Here is an 18,774-nt window from a genome sequence, read left to right as displayed (position 1 = left end):
TGTTTATCAGGAGGGAGCAGGGTGTGTCGGGCCAAGCCAGCTCCATCATGGTGGAGGGTGTACAGGTGACCCTGCCCTCCTATGAAGAGGCAGTATATGGAAGCAGTGGACCATGTGGCCCTTCCGGTTCTCTTCCTCCTCCTTCTTCACCGCCGCCTCCAGTCCCTCCAGAGTCTAGAGTTCCTATTGTGCTCTCTGAGGGGCTTCCTCAGGGAGCCACAGGAGGTCAAAGCTCCAGGAGAACCCGCCACCACAGAGACTTAGACTTCTGTCTCCCATCCACCTCCTCTTCATCCTTCTCCTCCCGCCGTCATGCAGAGACGGTGTTGGTTCACCAGGCTCCCTCTTCCTCCTCTTCATCATCATGGATTACAGAGCACCCTGGGGGTGCATGCGCAGGTCCCCTACCTCTCCGTAGAGACTCTGACAGCAGCGACCAGCACAGCCTGCTTTCTGTCACCTCAACAGATGATTTTTGTGATGGTAAGACAATGCAGTCTGCTCATTTTTCTCTGATTTTTAAGTTGTAGCTGCATTGGTCTAACTGTGTTCATATATATTCCATAGACTGAGTTACAGCTAAGATTCTGAATAAAGACAGAGGAGCACTTTAGATTAAAAACTCAACCACTCTGCATTGGATTAAGTTTGTAAATTTAAATAACTGATTTTTTTCCCTTTTTTGTTTGTTTTTTTGTTTTTATAGAGGATAGCATTAAAAAGTAGCCAGTGTGACACCTGTGTAATATGTACATGGATTTTATTTTCCATAGAACATGTAAAGTGCATATCAAGGGCAAGAGTAGACAAGATCAAAAATGACAAATGAATAAAACTCAATATAAACTTTGATGTAATGTATTTTAAGTGTGATGGGTTGAGGACTGCACTAAGAATGACCCTAAAGGTATTGGTCATTTGTCATATGACTCTTCTCCTCTCCTGCAGATATTCCCCTGTTGAAGGAAGCATGAAGCCTGCTGGCCTGCTATCAGCATCAGCAGCAGAGCCCCTCTTTCCCTTTCTCACGCTGCTGGCCAGAACTGACTGTGGCTGTCAACCTTCTTCCCTGATCCTGCCCCACTGCAGCCAGCAGAGAAAAGACTAGAACTGTGCCCTTTCCCTATCACAGCCTCTTCTGCCATTGCTAGACATGCAGAGCAAAGCTGACAACCAATACCCATATTGCACTGTAAGGCAATTACGGAGCACCACAGGACCCACCTGCTGGATCAGACTAAAGATGAGCCAGACAAGCAGAGTGGTGCCAGTTTAAGTTAAATCCTGTAGATCCTGTGTATATGAGTAAAAAACATACCTGAGTCAAGGTTGTGTACTATAGGCTATGTATTACCATACACTTGCCTCTACCCAGATGTATTTCTCTATATTAACATTGCTAAAAGAGGCTTCTTCAGAGAAGGCTACAACAATCGAGACACGCCAGCTGCATCTGACACAACTGTGGATACAAAAAAAAAAGAACAAGAAGAAAAGGAAAAAAAAGTGTGATTTTCGCTCCTGATGCTGTCGGCACTCAGTCTTCCCGCCATACTTGAAAAGTTGTGAGTGATGCCTGAGTTCCTTGTGAATGCTGCATGTGGTTTTCAGTTGTTTGCTGTCACGGCACGGCGGCCTATTCTGAATGAAGCATGAAGCCTCCTCTCTGACTGTCTGCTTATCTGTGCATCCAGTTGGCGTCTAACGTGTGGATAAGTAGGAGTGACAACCACTTCACCAAATCACAACTATAAAAAGATCTGTTTCTTCTTTTTTTTTTTTGTTCTTTTGCTCGCTGCACCCGGCATCTGGAAGCTGCTCCTTCTCTCAAATGAGTGGGATTAATTGGTGTTTTGGATCCACAACTTCGCTACACATCTTAGCTGTACAGGGAAAGAAAAACAAAATGCAACATTTTATCTGAGCTTAAGAGTGAGCTGTTATTGTTGTTGTTGTTGTTAAACAAGGTGATTGGGCACATGAGCCAAATTTAATTTCTTCCCATCGTATTTATTGCGTGGCGTGTGGCTCGGTTTGCTTTAAGTTGCTTGATTTTGAGTGCGTGTCTGTGCGTGTATGTTTATGTGCCAGCGAGGCCACAGAGAACATGTCCTCTTATTGGTTAGGCCTTGATACAGCCATTTCCTGATTTGCCTCCCTTCTGATCCGAGGCTGGCTTCACAATGTCCCTGTCAGTCACCATAGGAAAACATCCCTCCCAGCATTGAATAAGTCACATGAACAAACCAGCTTCACTTCGGGCGTCGAGTCCACAACACAATGTGTGTATTATTCATTCGCTCTCAAGCTAGAATAGTTATTATGTTCTGCTGAATGGCTGTAAAACACGGGCCTCCTCAGAGGAACTGGCTCATGCTCATCTTCACACTGAACTAAGGACTCTCCACTTTTGTGCATTATTGACACAAACTGCAACTGGTTGCAGTGAATTAAATAAGAGTTTTGTTATAAATATAAATATATACAGCACCCTGTCACATGTACTCACTCACCCCTCGAATGCCAAGTGCAAGCTTAAGAGAGAATCTTGTTATTCTGTTAGAAGTCATCCTCTGTTTTCGTTGCCACTTGAAAAGCTTAGGGGGTTGAGCTGGTCACCCTGACAACAGCATGACTGGGATGGATCCTCAGAGCTACTTTATAACCTTAACTGCCTGGGAAAAAAATACAATAACACAGAAACCTGTCTGAATTTCTATTCTCAGTTTTATTTTGACATTCGTTTGTCACGTCAATGGCTACATTATTAATGCAAACAGATGTTGCCTTAGACTTGTAAATGTTTTTTCTTTTTTTGATGTATAATCTTAAGCCTCTGCATTGGTTGCGCCACAATACTGCAACATGTTCTGTTTTCCCAATGGCCTTACTCTATTCTTTTCTATTCTATGCATAAAACTGTCTGTATATGTATCAATGAGTTTACTTTTGTTGTGGACACGACTAAATGAATGTCCATCCTTCTCTGTCCTCCCCTAGCTTTTCCAGCTACTGTGATGATGATGATGATGATGATGATGATGGTGATCCTTTAAGCACCTATGTTTTATTTGCCCTTGGCTTTCTCTTTTGTTACAGGGCATTAAAAAAAAATTATGGTAAAGGGGAAAAAATTTAATTCATTTGCATTCAGAAGCACTGTTGTACAGTGTTGCTTCCCAGTTAGAAAAACATCTGGATTTTTGTTTGTTTCAATGCTTTCAGCTTTGGTTTTTCCTCTGTACATGGCAGTGGGTGTGAAGATAGTAATTTAATATTTGTATAAAGTTTAATTTAATTTTACAGTGTGTATATAACTTTCTAATTAAAGCTTTCTTTTGAATGTGTAAAGTGACCTGTCTCTTATTCATTGCCACATCGTGCTGGACCTACTCTGTGTTGCCGAATTTATGCACTTCCAGGAAAATATTGATCACATTCTCATGTCAAGACATTTCCAGTGCAATGTGTATCCGCTTGTGTTACTCGGAACATGATTCATTTTCCTTTGGACTGGAAAATGGAAGACCTGATTCTCGTTTTGCACATGGATGGCCAGCTCCAGTCTGAATGAATGCACAAGCAGACTTCCTAGAACCATATTTTTAAGCCTAACAGGGCTGTGCAGTGAATCAGATTTTTATTTAAATACAAGTCTAGCTTCCTGCAATTATTAAAACAAGATAATCAAGATGGAAATTTGGGGTGGGCGATATAAACGATATACAATAGAAATGATATAAATTTGGCCAACGATAGAGATTTTGACTATACCGCTCTATCACGATAGCGTATGTTGATGACGTCATCAAGCGGCGCCTGTTCTGGTCGAAAGCATTGCAGCGGCTACAACCATTATCATCTGCAAATTATGATGGATGACAGTCACAGCAAAGAGGTGAAGCACTTTTGAAATATGGGGAAAGCCAAAAACTGCGCTTCCTCCACTTTGACATTGATTCATTAATATTGAATTCTCTGGCAGCTGCGCTATTCCAATGTTGTTGCAGTATATTAATGACTAACCTCGTATTGTGGATGAATAATCTCAGCTGTTCTCCTGGCTGAAGTTTGCTCTGTGTATAGCATCCTGCTATGCGATTGCATTTGTCCCTAACCACCAGAATCCCTCACGTTAACTTTTATCAGTGGAAAGAAGTTGGCGTTCATCCTCCAGCGTCACTGTGCTAATGTTATGCTAACATAGCTGTGTCGCTAGCAATCACGTAGCACAACATTATATACCAGGTAGTCCAACTTCAGTAACCCTGCAACGCCACTGCTGTTTAGTTTTCTGTCTTTATGTTGGAAGTGGTAGCAGAGCTGTATGTTTGAATTGTTTCAGAAATCTCTCAGTCAGAACATGGTATGTCATGTTTAGGTGGAAACTAGCGAGCTAACTTCCTGTTAACTTGTAACTCCGTTAAATTTAATAAATTCTGTTTTCATGGATGCCTGGATGTTAAACTCAATTGTTACACCTGGTAAAGCAGCAACGCTGATGATTTTATTAAAGATTAAAGAATTTAGACCGTTTTAACTCTGTGTTCGTTTGACTTTTGGACCCAGATTACTCCGCAAAGCTCCTCACTACGGCCAGTGTTGCCAACTCCTCAGTAAGGAAAATCGCTATTGGTTGTCCTAAAAGTCGCTAGAAGTCGCTAAATGACGTCATCGCCTAATTTGCATAATTGGTCATGCTAATCTAATTGTAACCTATGTTGTAGGAGAGAGAAATAACATCGTGGAGGAGACATAAAGTGAGTAAAAAACGTCCTAAATGCATTTAGAATTTATTTAGAACTACAAATTAAATTTCTTTTAGCAAATATTGTTTTTTTTAATGCCACAATTCCAACCCTGATCCTTTACCGGGCTTGGACCGGCAAAAGTGACCCGAAATTGGCACTCTGGTGTGTGTGTGTGTGTGTGTGTTTATAAGTAGTTTTAAACCTTGTGATCCACAAAACAGCATAAGAGTAAAAGAAGAACTGACTGTGTTACAGCACCCGCTGCTTGTTGAGAGTAAAAGAAAAAAAGTGGTTAAGGGGTCTGAATATAGCAACAAAGTCGCTAAGTTGGCAACACTGACTACGGCAGCCGTGATGCTCTGACAATCCATCAAGCAGTGCAGCTTACCAAAGTTGTACTAAAACATTTTTTAACAGATTTCTGCACGCTCAAATCGGTTCGAGGTCAGTAAGCACAACCAGAATTCATACATAAGGAACACTGGATTTTTGAGAAAATTAAAGGATTTTAAGTGTTCTTTATAGTGTAAATAAAGCACACTTCACGCCTCAAGGCATGAAGCACCTTGAGGCGACTTTTGCTGTGATTTGGCGCTATATAAATAAAATTGAATTGAATTAAATGGTGTGGAAAATACAAAAGAATATATTGCGATATATATCGTTACCGCACGTGCTTCAAATTATACCACGATATGGATTTTAGGCCATATCTCCCAGCCCTAATGGAAATCTTGTTTAGCTTTAAGCATCGTTTTACTTCACTTTTGCCTCTCCATTTAATGTCCAGATTGAATTCACAGTCTATGGCAGAACTGCTTCTTTTAGCTTTTCAGCTGAATTATAATTAAAGCTAAAGGAATCATTCAGTATTAAATAATTCTGATCTATCCATATTGATCATATATATTTTTGCATTACCTAGCAGCTCAGTTTTGGGTGGTATTGCATCTCCTCCAAATCAGTAGAAATAAAATTTAAACGTTTAACTGATAGGAGATGGAAATATGTGTACTCATGGTTAAAGGTTATCGTGGTTTGTTTTGATCTATGTGTGTTGTCTGCTGTATTTGATTGAAACCTGAGAAGCCTATCCTTCTTTAAAGGTGTGGTATTGCTTTCTTATTACCTGTTTGTTTTTGTTTTGTTTTCTGCTTGATTTCTGTAAAAATTATTGCAACTTGCGCCAACAGCCCAATTAAACCGTAGACATAATGCTCAAAGTGAGAAAATTGGTTTTAAATGTTTTCTATATAGTTGCCGAGTGACACCTAGTGGTCAGACTCCAAAACTACATGAGTCGGATTTGTGACGTCATCTCCGTAGACGTTCTCCCAGCACTTCGGCTTTTTTCGAGTTCTGCAGTGTCAGGCTGCGTCACTGGTCACGCGGGATGTACCCCACTCCCTCCTCCCAAACTCCCGGAGACAGCTGAGGTTCCATTTTGTTTTATTCTGGAGTTGAGGCTCACTGTCGCCAGTCAGTAAAATCAACTGCTGCTGCAGTCCTCTTAAAGGTACGTGTACATCGACTGGAATTTATTATATCTACATTACAGACGGGTGTCATTACTTGATATTATCTGGGTATTTAGTTATCTTTGGACCGACGGTTGACAGGCTATCGTTGCGAAAGCGGGCCACAGGCTGAGGCACATAAGTAGGTCATTTGTATTCCTCTGAAGCTGTGTTAGCTAAATCCTTAAAAACTAACGCAAGTGTTCTGCTTGTAGCTAATTAAACGTGACCAAATCATGAGCGGATGTCGTATTTTCATCGGCCGGCTGAGCCCCTCGGCCAGAGAGAAGGATGTGGAGAGGTTTTTCAAAGGATACGGCCGCATCCGAGATATCGACCTGAAGAGAGGATTCGGCTTTGTGGTGAGTCACCGAGCGAAAGTAGGTCAGGATGGCTGAAAGGTATTTAAATGTACTCTGAGCGCCATGCACGGGTCTGCTGTTAAATTTAGACTCCATACTTTATTTTACAGACCTGACGTGGTGTTTTGAAGCAGGCTGCCGCAGGGAATCCTCATGGTTTCGTTTTTACGGCCTACTTCTTGTTTAGCGACATACCCACCAGTAAATCAGGGCCAAGTCGAGACTCGTTCATATACTTGGAGCGTTTTCTGCATACCAGAGTCATAAAGAAAGCAATTCAAAATATATGTGTTTTTTTTTTAATCGGAAATTTCATAATAAAAAATCCTAAATTTAGAGGTGGAACAAAGCTCGACTTTAAGCGGTTTTGTATATATTTCAAGGTGACCATTGAAATAAAGGTATTTTGCATAATGCTTCTAAATACCTACCCAAATAAGGACCTGGGAGCGTTACAAGATGGCTGCCGAGTGTCGAGACTTGGATCTGGAAAGATTTTGTTTTTTCCTGCATCGATAATGTTATGGCATCCCCTAAAGAGGATTTGGCCTTCCCCCAATGAAAAATCACCAACCTTGTAATGACGTTATGATTTTAATAGTTTATTCTACTTATTAAATGGCCTGGGCTAAATGATTTCTCCGAGATTTTGCTCCATATCGACATTGACAGCATCACACAGTTGCTGCAGATTTGCTGGGTGATCATGATGAAAACATCCCAAAGGTCCTGTATTGGATTGATGTCTGCTGGATTGAGGAGTACAGTCATGGTCTCATTGTCAGGTTAAAAGAGCTGTTTTAGATGATTTGAGCTTTTTGACATGCAGCATCATCCTGTTGCAAGCAGCCATCCAAAGACGGGCACACTCTAGTCATGTAAGGATGGACATTTAACGCTAGAACCACCAGGAGGTGTCATTCTTGAAGTAGTGTTATAAATTTTAATCAAATTTTAACTAAGATTTGACAACACGTGCTTGAATGTAAGATGAATTTTCAGGGGTTTTAAGCAGATTTCTAAAATTTTGTCGATTATTTCATTACAAGTTAAAATCCACATTAGAATAAACCGAACATGGCACATATCTATCACAAAATCTACATCTATCAGTGGGATCTCTTTTTATTGAAATAATAAACACTTTCGTTAAAGAAATCTGCATATATGGAAGGAAAATCCATAGATTTGATTAGACAAAGTAATACCTACTGAAAAATCCTGGCATTAGCCATTACTTCTAAGCTAATAGTTTCCCCTGTTTTCATGTCCTTGAACACAATTTGGTCTCATTTGCTCTGATTTGTGTCCACTTATGCAACATTAATATTTCCCTCTCTAGAAGGACAGAAAAGTCCACATTGCAACACTTGGAAGGGTTGAATTGAATCACTTTACCGCTCAGACCAGAGACCGATTTTGAGTCATACGTGTGATGAATTTTTACACTTTTCTAAAAGAGTGATGTATCTTTTAAATGTTATTCGTTACCATTCTTTTGGTATTAAAAGCTATTTGATTAGTCATTAAATGTTTCAGTAAAGTATTTAAAAACAGGACACATTATTGGTGATGAAAAGGATAAACATTAAGAACTGTGGATGTAAAAGGTGTTGTGTGCTTGGTCTGCAGGAGTTTGACGACCCCAGAGATGCAGAAGATGCTGTTTACGAGCTTGATGGCAAAGAGCTGTGCAATGAAAGGTAATGAATTTCCTTTAGGAAACGAGTCCCTTTATTCACATTTGTTGCCATAATAAAATATATTTTTAATGCTTGATACATCAGGGTGACCATTGAGCATGCTCGCGTGCGTCTGCGCGGTGGCCGCGGACGCGGTGGCGGCGGCGGAGGGGGGCGTTTCTCTGATCGCTACGGCCGCGGCTCCCAGAACAGCCGGAGGTAACAGCTCCCCTTTTTAAGATGAAATGCAAGTTCCCTTTAATTCCATTCAAAAAAAGAAGAATGGATGCACACAAAACCTCAGCAAGCACGCTCTGTAAACAGCTTCTGTTATTTGGTGAAAGGTCAGTCGTCAGATTATTGTGGCAGTTTAATGGCCTGCAGGCTGGAAATGTTCATAGCCACGATTAACATGCAGCACAAGTCTTGTCTTCGCTGATCTGGAAAGCTCTTTAACATGAGTTAGCCTTGTAATGACAGTTTGCTGATGAGAGCTCTTAGACTCTGGGTAAAGTCTGTATCAGCCCTACGCTGTTATTGCTCAATTGCTTCTTTTATATCTTTCCATTTCCAGTCGTAACCCTCCTCCAATGCGCACCGAGAACCGCCTGATTGTGGAGAACTTGTCCTCTCGAGTCAGCTGGCAGGTTAGTATTGGCTCAAGCGTCTTTTAAAAACCAGAACAAAAGCAAAAAAACAAACATGACAAGCCTTTGAAAGCTGCAACAGAACACAAATGTTATCACCTCCAACAGTCTATCTCCAAAAATACACATTAAAGTTTTAGAATTGCTGCTAAAAACAGACTATGTTACTGAAATCAAAACAGTTCGAACAGTTTTACCTTGTTATACATCAGTCAGCCCAAGTTATTCTTTTTCAGAATAATTGCTCTGATTAATCTGCATATCATGCAGTTCATTAGTGATGCAAAGAGCAGCAGAAGCAGCAACAAAACACTTAATTTGTTCCTGTTTTCACATTTTAACCAATTCTTCACCCCTTTATTTGCCAGTCATATGGAAGAGCTCGCTTATGGTGGAGTTAACCCCTTCTGGGTCCTTCTGTCTGGGTTGAGCCTGTGGTGTCAGCCAGTCTGTCCTACTCCTAGTTGATGCCTGCTGGTCATGTGAGCGCTCGCTCCACACTAGAGGCGCTGGCGGCCCCCTTCGCTCGCTCGCAACGCCTGATGTGTGGTTGAGGGCGAGAGAGAGGAAACAGAGGGTTGGCAGAGAGAAAGCAGAGGAGAGAGCGAGAGTCGATGGTGGTGGCGTATTGATCGATGGTTCGTTAATTTGAGGGGCTTCGATCGATATCCCCCCCTCCCTTCCCCCCTCTGGTGTTCCCGCACGTCGTGAGCGAGAGAGTGTGAATTCCTGCCAGGTGCCCGTGGATATAATCTGCTGTTTTCCCGGTTATGGTGGGCTCGGAGAGCCTGCGGCCCACCCCAAAGGGTTTCGCTCTCAGGTAGTAGTTTCCTCTCTTCCACCCTGTTCACTCTCTTTACTGAGGTGGGGTGCCGAGGCAGGGATGATCCCGGCGCGGAGCCCTGTGTCCTCCTTCCCAAGGAAAATGGGGCTCTGAGTGCCAAATGCTGCCCAGGCTGCGCCTCTGCAGTTCTTGCAGATGGTGTTCATCTCTCTGTAGTTTTAACGAGCGGTGTGTCCAAGGACCTCAAAGCTGCTGCAAGTAATCCGCCAATCACAATTGGCTTAGACCTTAATTAGCAATTATGAAACCTTCTTCTCCCCCCCCCCCCCCCCCCCCCCCCCCCTCTGCTATTGTTTTTGTAATTTTCTATATTGTTGAAACACTTGCAAGCTGAACAGACTGTGAGGTTCTTGGACTCATTCTCCTTATCTGCAGTAGTCTGTGTAGTCCTCTCAGAGAATCTAACCATCTCTCTTCAGTCCTGTTTGTGTCTCAGCCTGTGCTTGTGTTCTGAGGCGCTCCGTAATTTGACCAAAGTTTGCATGTGTAGGACCTGAAAGATTTCATGAGGCAAGCTGGAGAGGTGACTTTCGCAGACGCACATCGTCCCAAGCTCAACGAAGGGTGAGACTATTAACCGGTGCCCAGTGTCTGTTTATAATAAAAAAAGGAAAGTGAGTTTTTGACTTAACAGTGTGTCTTATTTGTTTTCAGGGTGGTTGAGTTTGCTTCTCACAGTGACCTGAAAAATGCACTTGACAAACTCTCTGGAAAGGAAATTAATGGCAGAAAAATCAAGCTCATCGAAGCTGCCAAGAAGAGGTGTGTTTGTGGAAAGCCGTTCACTTCAAATAACGCCAGAATTTATGAAAGATGTCTTTTTTCACTTTTTCCCTGTTTATCTTTTATTTCTTTTCTTTTTAAAGTAAATGGCCTGTATTTTATATAGCGCCTTACTAGTCCCTAAGGACCCCAAAGCGCTTTACATATCCAGTCATCCACCCATTCACACACACATTCACACACTGGTGATGGCAAGCTACATTGTAACCACAGCCACCCTGGGGTGCACTGACAGAGGCGAGGCTGCCGGACACTGGCGCCACCGGGCCCTCTGACCACCACCAGTAGGCAACAGGTGAAGTGTCTTGCCCAAGGACACAACGACCGAGACTGTCCAAGCCGGGGCTCGAACCGGCAACCTTCCGATTACAAGGCGAACTCCTAACTCTTGAGCCACGATCGCCCCATAAAGTGTGCTTCAAACTGAATTCACCCAGTTGTAACAAATCAGTGCTGCTTTCAAGGAACTGCATATGCTTTTATGAAGAAAAACAGCTTATGTTGAAAGTCAAACATGTTTGAGTTTTGATAGTAATTAAGGAGACATTAGGTTAACCATTCAGTGCACCTGAACTAAATGTTAAACCCTCGCTTTCAAATTGTGCCATGTACAGGCTGGTGGAATGTAATACTGTACTAGTTTCTGATTACTGTGTTATGAAGGCAATTCTCAGTAACATCTGTAAAAATGGTTCCCTTGAGACGGATTTAATTAGTTTGGGTTTCACTTTGAGCGCACCGCATAGACTCTTACTATTATTAACTATTATCTGTTATTAACAGATTAGTTTTCTTTTTTCATGAAACTGAAAATGCTCATTTAAATAAAAGCTAATAATCAAATTTTTTATGAATATTGATATGAAGCTGGTGTAATATATATTTATATTTTTTTTTTTCCCCTCTTTCAGGTCGAGAAGTCGCTCACGGTCTGAGAGCTCCTCTCGTTCGCGGTCCCGTTCCCGTGGCCGCTCTGCATCACGCTCCCCAAGACGCTCCCGCAGCCCTGCCAAAGCCCACAACCGTTCCCGCTCCCGCAGCGGCTCGCCTGCCGGCGGCGCATCCTCCCCAACCTCCAAATCTAAGGAGCCCGCCAAGCGCTCCTCCAAGATGAGCAAATCAGCGACCCCGCCCTCCCCCGCGCCTGCCCAGAGAGCCTCCGCCTCCCGATCCCGCTCGCGTTCACGCTCCCGCTCTCGTTCTCCTTCTACTGACAGCCAGCGCTAAAGGCTGAGTGTAAGTTATCGGGAGTCAACAGAAGCCACGGCTTGTTTCATCAGTAGAATCAGCTCGGAGGATTTGGCACACTGGAGCTCCTGTAAACTCTCTTTTGAAAGAGTTTTCCCGGAGCAAGGTTTGCTTTTTCCTGTCTGGACATTTCAAGTCACTGTTACTTGATTTTCCCACATTTACAGGTGTTCTCTGAATCCAGAACATTCTCGAACAGAACTTCTGTGGACAGCGATGCTGTTTGTCCTCTTCCTCACTAGTCAAGAAAGCCCGGACGCGTATCTGTTAACACCCTGTGGCTCAATTTCAGGTGCGGACATGCACCACCTTTGTTTCTTCTAGCAAAACGCTGTGTGAGCCAGCATCTGCATCAGTTAAATGAATCTCTCCACTATAATAAACTCTGAACAGGGATTTGAATTTCTGTTCAACTCTAGGATGCTTTTGATACGTCACCACTTAATCCTTTTGTGATACCTTTTGCTGGTCAGTGGCAGAATTTGAGATCATATTTCCTGTGCTTATTGCTCATGTTTTCTGAACCCCACAGCTGCTGTATAACTTCTGATGGTTGCATGTGCTTTTGTTTCATCAGAATATAATACCTTTGTTTTGTTTTGTTTTTTTACCTATTTGTGCTTAATACTCTTAATGTAACTTTGGCAGCTCTCTATCAAGAACAATTGTGTATAATTAAGCACAGCATCAGTTAAACAGCTGTACAGAAAAATTAATTTAATAAATCCCACTTTTTTTTTTCTTTTTTTTTTTTGCGGTGGCTTTATTATTTTAAGAGTCAAAAACTCAAGGATCAGTGGTTTTGCTTACAGAATGCAGTTTTCATTAGTGTTGTACTTGTTTTTATTTGGGATTTTGTGTACAGATTGCAGACTTTCGTTTTAAATGTAATTCCAGTGGCCCTTGTTGGTACTATGAGAGTTTGGGTGGGGGGTAGATTTTTGTACATGAGGATTTTATTTTCAGTGAAAATTATAATGGGTGTTTGTATGGTGTAGAAAGACAATAGACTTAACTAATAAAAGAATTTTCATTAAAACTGGATCGTCGTCATTAGTAACTTAAGTTATAAAGCACCAATACATTTACAAGTTTCAGATTGCAGTATGCTATAATAACTCTACAGTAGGACATTTTTCCGTTTGTATAGTCAGCTTTAAGATTTACTTGTCTGAGAATTCACATCATTGATTGATGTTATACAGTAGACTCTTTCAGCTCCTCCCCAGTAGCTGCAGGCTGGTAATTCTCTGTGGGTTAGAGGCAGGCTCATTACAAACCAAGCTCTGGCACAAAAGTTTCTAGTAGTTAGACATGAAATGTTAAGGTCTGGTTATTCGTCTGCGTAGACAAAACATGATCACACGGTTATTCTTTGATTGTTCTTTTTTTTGTGTTTGTGTGAATGGAAAAATAAGAACAAACAGCAAACTGTTTTCTCAGTATCTGATTGGTAGTTTGAGATTTTTACAGACATTTTGACATGTTCAAGCAGGAAAAGCTGGCCCTGCGACAGCCTGGCGACCTGTCCAGGGTGTACCCCCGCCTCTCGCCCTATGACAGCTGGGATAGGCTCCAGCGCCCCCCGCTACCCTGAAAAGGATAAGCGGAAGCGAATGGATGGATGGAAGCAGGAAAAGCTGGAAGATTCAGTTTTCAAGAGTTCATGCTGCCTGACAGAAAAATTGTAAATGAGTTTGTAGCTTCATAAGTCATCCAGTGGCTTAGATAAGTGTCACTGAATTTTAAAACGCATGCATCGAAAAGATATACAGCCAACTATTTTAAAAGCTGATCAATCTTTTAGTCGTTTATCAAAGAAACTCCAATCCAACGAAAAATGAAGCTGTGATTTTTCACAGTTTTTATTGGTTCTAATTTTTGTCCTCTCTGTTTGATGGAGTCTTAAGGCCATGTTAAGAAAAAAAAATATTGGTGATCATTCTGAGAATAATGTAAAGAGAGGCTGCTGGTGACATTTTACAGAGCCACCATAGAGAGCATCCTAACGTACGGCATAACAACATGGTATGCAGGGTGCTCAGCTGCAGACAGGAAAGTACTGCAGAGGGTCATCAACACAGCCCAGAAGATCACTGGCTGCTCTCTGCGCAGCCTGGAGGTCACTGCAAACTCTCGGTACCTCAGCAGAGCTGGCAATATCATCAAGGACCACTCTCACCCCAGCAATCAACTGTTTGAACTATTACCGTCAGGCCGACGGTACAGGTCACATAAAACCAGGACAAACAGATTCAGGGATAGCTTCTTTCCCAGAGCTATCACCGTAGTAAATAAGCATAAAAACAATTGAACCTGCTTAGCTATACCATACCGTCACTGCCATTATATCATGCTGCTATTCATACTGTCATTATATTAATGCTGCTATCCTGTATATATTGTACTTACTATTGTTTGAGTACTTGAGATTGTTTTATTGTACTTTTTATATTTTACATTTATATTTATTATTGAATCTTTAGCCAAGGGAGTGGCACTCCAATTTTGTTGTACTCTGTACAATGACAATAAAGGCTATTCTATTCTATTCTAAAAGATTTATTTTGAGAAGAAAGTCAAAATATGGAGATACCATTGCTGTTTCAAGACAAACTGCCACGGCTGCTACGCCCTTTACAAATTGCCTTGTGTAGGTGAGTTGGTGAAACAAATTGATCAGCCAACTGACCAGATGCAGCTTTGTGCACATCCTTTAAACATCCTTATCACCACGCTGTGTTCCCAGGAAGGAAGAGGTTTCCACAATCATTGTTGCAAAGTGGAAGCATGTAGGAACCACAGCAAGTGCCATTTCAGAGGTGTGAACCAGTGCATTTGTTCATGTAGTGTTCAAGCTTCCTTAACACACCCCAGGATGCCACAACTGTAGGTACTATAGAGCAATTATGGTCTTCAGCCTGGAGTTGATGTTGCCAGATGATACCCAACCTTCACTGACTATTTTGACTCTCCTGATGGCAGGTCAGCAGTGGTGGCCAAATCACTACAAACAACCTCGAGGCTTCTAGCCCAGCCCCCCTCCTCCATATACCAGGGCCAACAATAGGCTCACTCAGCTGCTTCCCCAATCCTGTGAACAGCTGTCTACTGCTCATTCCCTGAAACAATACAGTGTTTTCTGGGGACTCTCTTTTGCCATTCTTTCTCTCTGCACTTGGTATTTTATGCTCTTGAAATGTCTCGAGGTCGTATCTTGAGATTTTAGGCCCAGTTGAGCAGATGACCTCCTTACCCTGCTCTGATTAGATATCCATGTCAGGCCTCAACGTTGCCTGGGTAACAGGTGGGATATTCAGAATCAGAATCAGAATACTTTATTCATCCCGAGGGATGAATAAAGGTCTACTCCCATCTGCCACCTTGGAGGATATTGAGCTTAGGTCTTCTTAGGTCTTCTTGCAGTAGATGCAGAGCTTAGGTCTTCTTGCAGTAGATGGTTGTTCCCTTGCCCAAATGAACTGTAATTATCATACTTTAGGCTTGTTTAGTGGTTTTGGCCTTTTCCTGGCCTGCTCCAATCTCTGCAGCCTCTCTAAGCACCTTGTCATTTCACCTGTGTGTGCTGTGTGTCCTGTTTGATCAGGACACACAGCCTTTAGTGTTTGTTCAGTGTTTGGATCCACGAGTTCCTGCCATTTAAGTTCCTTGTAATTAGTTATTTGTGTTAAATAAAGCTGTTGTTAAGTTCAGTCTATCCTGAGAGTCCTGCATTTGGGTCCTAACCTGCCTGCTACACACAACGCTGCATGGAACAATACATTTGAACTATTACCCCTTTGTGAAAATACAATGTTATACTGTTAATAGACGTAAAAGGCCTTTGTCAACATGTAAACTCTGAAATCTGTTGTCATGGTGAGCACCATCCCCTCCAACAGCTGAAACACCATGTAGACTGCCTATCACTTCCTGGGGGAAAACAATCTTCAATACGGTGGAGCCCCGCATGATAGTCTGGCAGCCTGTTTCCATAGAAATGGTCCTCCATTCCCTGAGGGCAGATAGAGTAATTCACATGTGTAAAAAAAAAAAAAAAAAAAAATATATATATATATATATATATTTAGATATATATATATACAGAAAGGCTCATATGACCACTAACAATATCCATCAGTGACTGAATAAAATCACTTACGCATGGCTGAGTCTGGAGATCCCAGAGAACAGATATCCAAAGGAGAAGCCCATGAAAGGCATGGGAGCGCCAATGGCCAAGAGTGAAGGAGACAGCACAGCCATGGCGATGTCTCCATTTTCGATGCATGTTAAGATAAAGATCACCACTAAAAAAAATCTCCATTATAGTGAGGTGACTGTTGTTGTGATTTGGTGCTATATCAATAAAATTTAATTGAATTGATGACTACCTGAGAACAACAAGACAAATCACTGTTTAGCTTTTATTCTTGTTTTATATCGTTAACAATTAATTATGTTGTTCTATATTTTAATTATTCAGTAAGAAGTATACAGTAAGAAGTACAGAGGTTATATAGAACATTGTTATTCCAAAAAACACTTTTGGCCCAACACTTACTGAATTTGTTTTGACCTGGTTCCTCAAGTTCCCATATGATGTAGAGTGAAGCCATGTTAATGACAACGTGTGCAACCATTGGAGACGTGAGCAGGACAGACGGAACAATTGACGGAAAAAGTGTGGACTTTATACCGGTTTTTAAATTGTGTTGATAGGCCACGTAAAACCAGAGTTATGATAAAAAAAATGCAATGTTTGTTTTTTTTCCCCTGAATACTATCATTTATATTTACTGCGGGAAGAAATGGTAAAAACAGCATTTTATAAGGAAAGCGCTTGAAAGCACTCGCCCCCTGTGAGCAAGGACAAAACCAAAAACAACCCCATCCTTTCCTATTGGTGGAAAAATGTACCATGTCGACCAATCAAAAGATTGTAAATGCTGTAATTTGATTATTTTCATAAACCATGTAACTTGGATGGATTCGATGCTGGCGTGACCACAGTGAGTGCACACGTCTAATGTTGCTCACAGTGGTCCAAGGGACTGCTCAGGGAGTTTGTGTGTTTGCTCAGACACACAAAATTCTAAAAATTAGAAGGAACATTGCTCACCAGCCACTTTATTAGGTAAACCTGTTCAACTGCTCATTAATTCAATTCAATTTTATTTTATTTATACAGCACTAAATCACAACAGTTACCTCAAGTCGCTTACAGAGAAGCAAGTACTTTGGCAACAGCGAGAAGGAAAAACTCCCTTTTAACAGGAAGAATCCTCTAGCAGAACCAGGCTCAGGGAGGGGCGGGGCCATCTGCCAGGAGTGGTTGAGGTGAGAGAAGGTAGATAGGACATAACACATTCTGTTGAAGAGAGTCAGAGATTAAGTATGATTCAGTGCAGTGAGGTCTATTAACACAAAATGAGTTTGAAAGGTGATTGAAGAAGAAATACTCAGTGCATCATGGGAATCCCCCAGTGGCATTTTAAGCCTGAAAGCAGAGATAGACAAACTCTATCTGAATCCAAACTGGAAGCTGGTTCCGTGGAAGATGGGCCTGAAAACTGAAGGTTCTGCCTCCCAATCTACTTTTGAATACTCTAGCAACAACAAGTAAGGTAGTGAAGTGCTCTAATAGGGTGATATAGTATTATAAGGTCATTAAGATAGCATGGGGCCTGATTATTCAAGCAGGATTTTGAATTCAATTTTGGATTTAACAGGGAGCCAGTGAAGGAATCCAAGAGAGAAAGGAGAAATATGCTCTCTCTTTCTAGTCCTTATCAGTACTGTTGCTGCAGGATTTTGGATTAACTGAGGGGTTTTCAGGGAGTTTTTAGGAGATCCTGATAATAATGAATTACGGTAGTCCAGCCTAGAAGTAATAAATGCATGAACTAGTTTTTTAGTGTCACTCTGAGTGCAGAATTATTAGGCAAATGAGTATTTTGTCCACATCATCCTCTTCATGCATGTTGTCTTACTCCAAGCTGTATAGGCTTGAAAGCCTACTACCAATTAAGCATATTAGGTGATGTGCATCTCTGTAATGAGAAAGGGTGTGGTCTAATGACATCAACACCCTATATCAGGTGTGCATAATTATTAGGCAACGTCCTTTCCTTTGGCAAAATGGGTCAAAAGAAGGACTTGACAGGCTCAGAAAAGTCAAAAATAGTGAGATATCTTGCAGAAGGATGCAGCAGTCTCAAAATTGCAAAGCTTCTGAAGCGTGATCATCGAACAATCAAGCGTTTCATTCAAAATAGTCAACAGGGTCGCAAGAAGCGTGTGGAAAACCCAAGGCGCAAAATAACTGCCCATGAACTGAGAAAAGTCAAGCGTGCAGCTGCCAAGATGCCACTTGCCACCAGTTTGCTCATATTTCAGAGCAGCAACATCACTGGAGTGCCCAAAAGCACAAGGTGTGCAATACTCAGAGACGTGGCCAAGGTAAGAAAGGCTGAAAGACGACCACCACCGAACAAGACACACAAGCTGAAACGTCAAGACTGGGCCAAGAAATATCTCAAGACTGATTTTTCTAAGGTTTTATGGACTGATGAAATGAGAGTGAGTCTTGATGGGCCACATGGATGGGCCCGTGGCTGGATTGGTAAAGGGCAGAGAGCTCCAGTCCGACTCAGACGCCAGCAAGGTGGAGGTGGAGTACTGGTTTGGGCTGGTATCATCAAAGATGAGCTTGTGGGGCCTTTTCGGGTTGAGGATGGAGTCAAGCTCAACTCCCAGTCCTACTGCCAGTTTCTGGAAGACACCTTCTTCAAGCAGTGGCACAGGAAGAAGTCTGCATCCTTCAAGAAAAACATGATTTTCATGCAGGACAATGCTCCATCACACGCGTCCAAGTACTCCACAGCGTGGCTGGCAAGAAAGGGTATAAAAGAAGAAAAACTAATGACATGGCCTCCTT

At 41.9% G+C, this 18,774-nt stretch overlaps 2 protein-coding genes across 4 annotated transcripts in view; both read left to right on the top strand.

The window, feature by feature from the left end:
- The window catches only part of susd6 (sushi domain containing 6), a 34,017-nt gene extending 30,666 nt beyond the window's left edge, over positions 1-3,351 (top strand). Inside the window, exons 6-7 of the mRNA XM_085247520.1 lie at positions 11-483; positions 949-3,351. Of these exons, the coding sequence (XP_085103646.1) occupies positions 11-483; positions 949-974 (499 nt within the window). The 3' untranslated portion in view covers positions 975-3,351. The remainder of the gene's footprint in view (positions 1-10; positions 484-948) is intronic.
- Positions 3,352-6,109: 2,758 nt separating this feature from the next.
- srsf5b (serine and arginine rich splicing factor 5b) lies at positions 6,110-12,876 on the top strand. Of its 3 annotated transcripts, XM_085247523.1 has the most exons (9): positions 6,159-6,267; positions 6,346-6,410; positions 6,484-6,630; positions 8,263-8,333; positions 8,418-8,531; positions 8,887-8,959; positions 10,294-10,367; positions 10,458-10,565; positions 11,498-12,876. In XM_085247523.1, the coding sequence occupies exons 3-9, from the start codon at positions 6,505-6,507 to the stop codon at positions 11,811-11,813; spliced, it is 882 nt and encodes a 293-aa protein (XP_085103649.1). In that variant the 5' UTR covers positions 6,159-6,267; positions 6,346-6,410; positions 6,484-6,504; the 3' UTR covers positions 11,814-12,876. The 3 variants fall into 3 exon arrangements, with proteins under 3 accessions (XP_085103648.1, XP_085103647.1, XP_085103649.1); XM_085247522.1 differs by lacking the exon at positions 6,346-6,410 and having other exon boundaries at positions 6,110-6,267; XM_085247521.1 differs by having other exon boundaries at positions 6,158-6,410.
- Positions 12,877-18,774: the final 5,898 nt, after the last annotated feature.

Source organism: Mchenga conophoros, linkage group LG15 (assembly GCF_057382185.1).
Source record: "Mchenga conophoros isolate Kocher_MC1m ecotype Shallow Benthic linkage group LG15, M_conophoros_male_GT1.1, whole genome shotgun sequence".
Taxonomy (NCBI): domain Eukaryota; kingdom Metazoa; phylum Chordata; class Actinopteri; order Cichliformes; family Cichlidae; genus Mchenga; species Mchenga conophoros.
This window is presented reverse-complemented; position numbering and strand designations above follow the sequence as displayed.

What these genes read in the sequence shown, in the direction of transcription:
- srsf5b (XM_085247522.1), top strand. Translation starts at nt 6,505, where the DNA reads ATGAGCGGATGTCGTATTTTCATCGGCCGGCTGAGCCCCTCGGCCAGA. An exon ending in AGAGAGGATTCGGCTTTGTG is followed by an intron (nt 6,631 to 8,262) that starts GTGAGTCACCGA and finishes CTTGGTCTGCAG; the next exon opens with GAGTTTGACGACCCCAGAGA. An exon ending in CGTCCCAAGCTCAACGAAGG is followed by an intron (nt 10,368 to 10,457) that starts GTGAGACTATTA and finishes ATTTGTTTTCAG; the next exon opens with GGTGGTTGAGTTTGCTTCTC.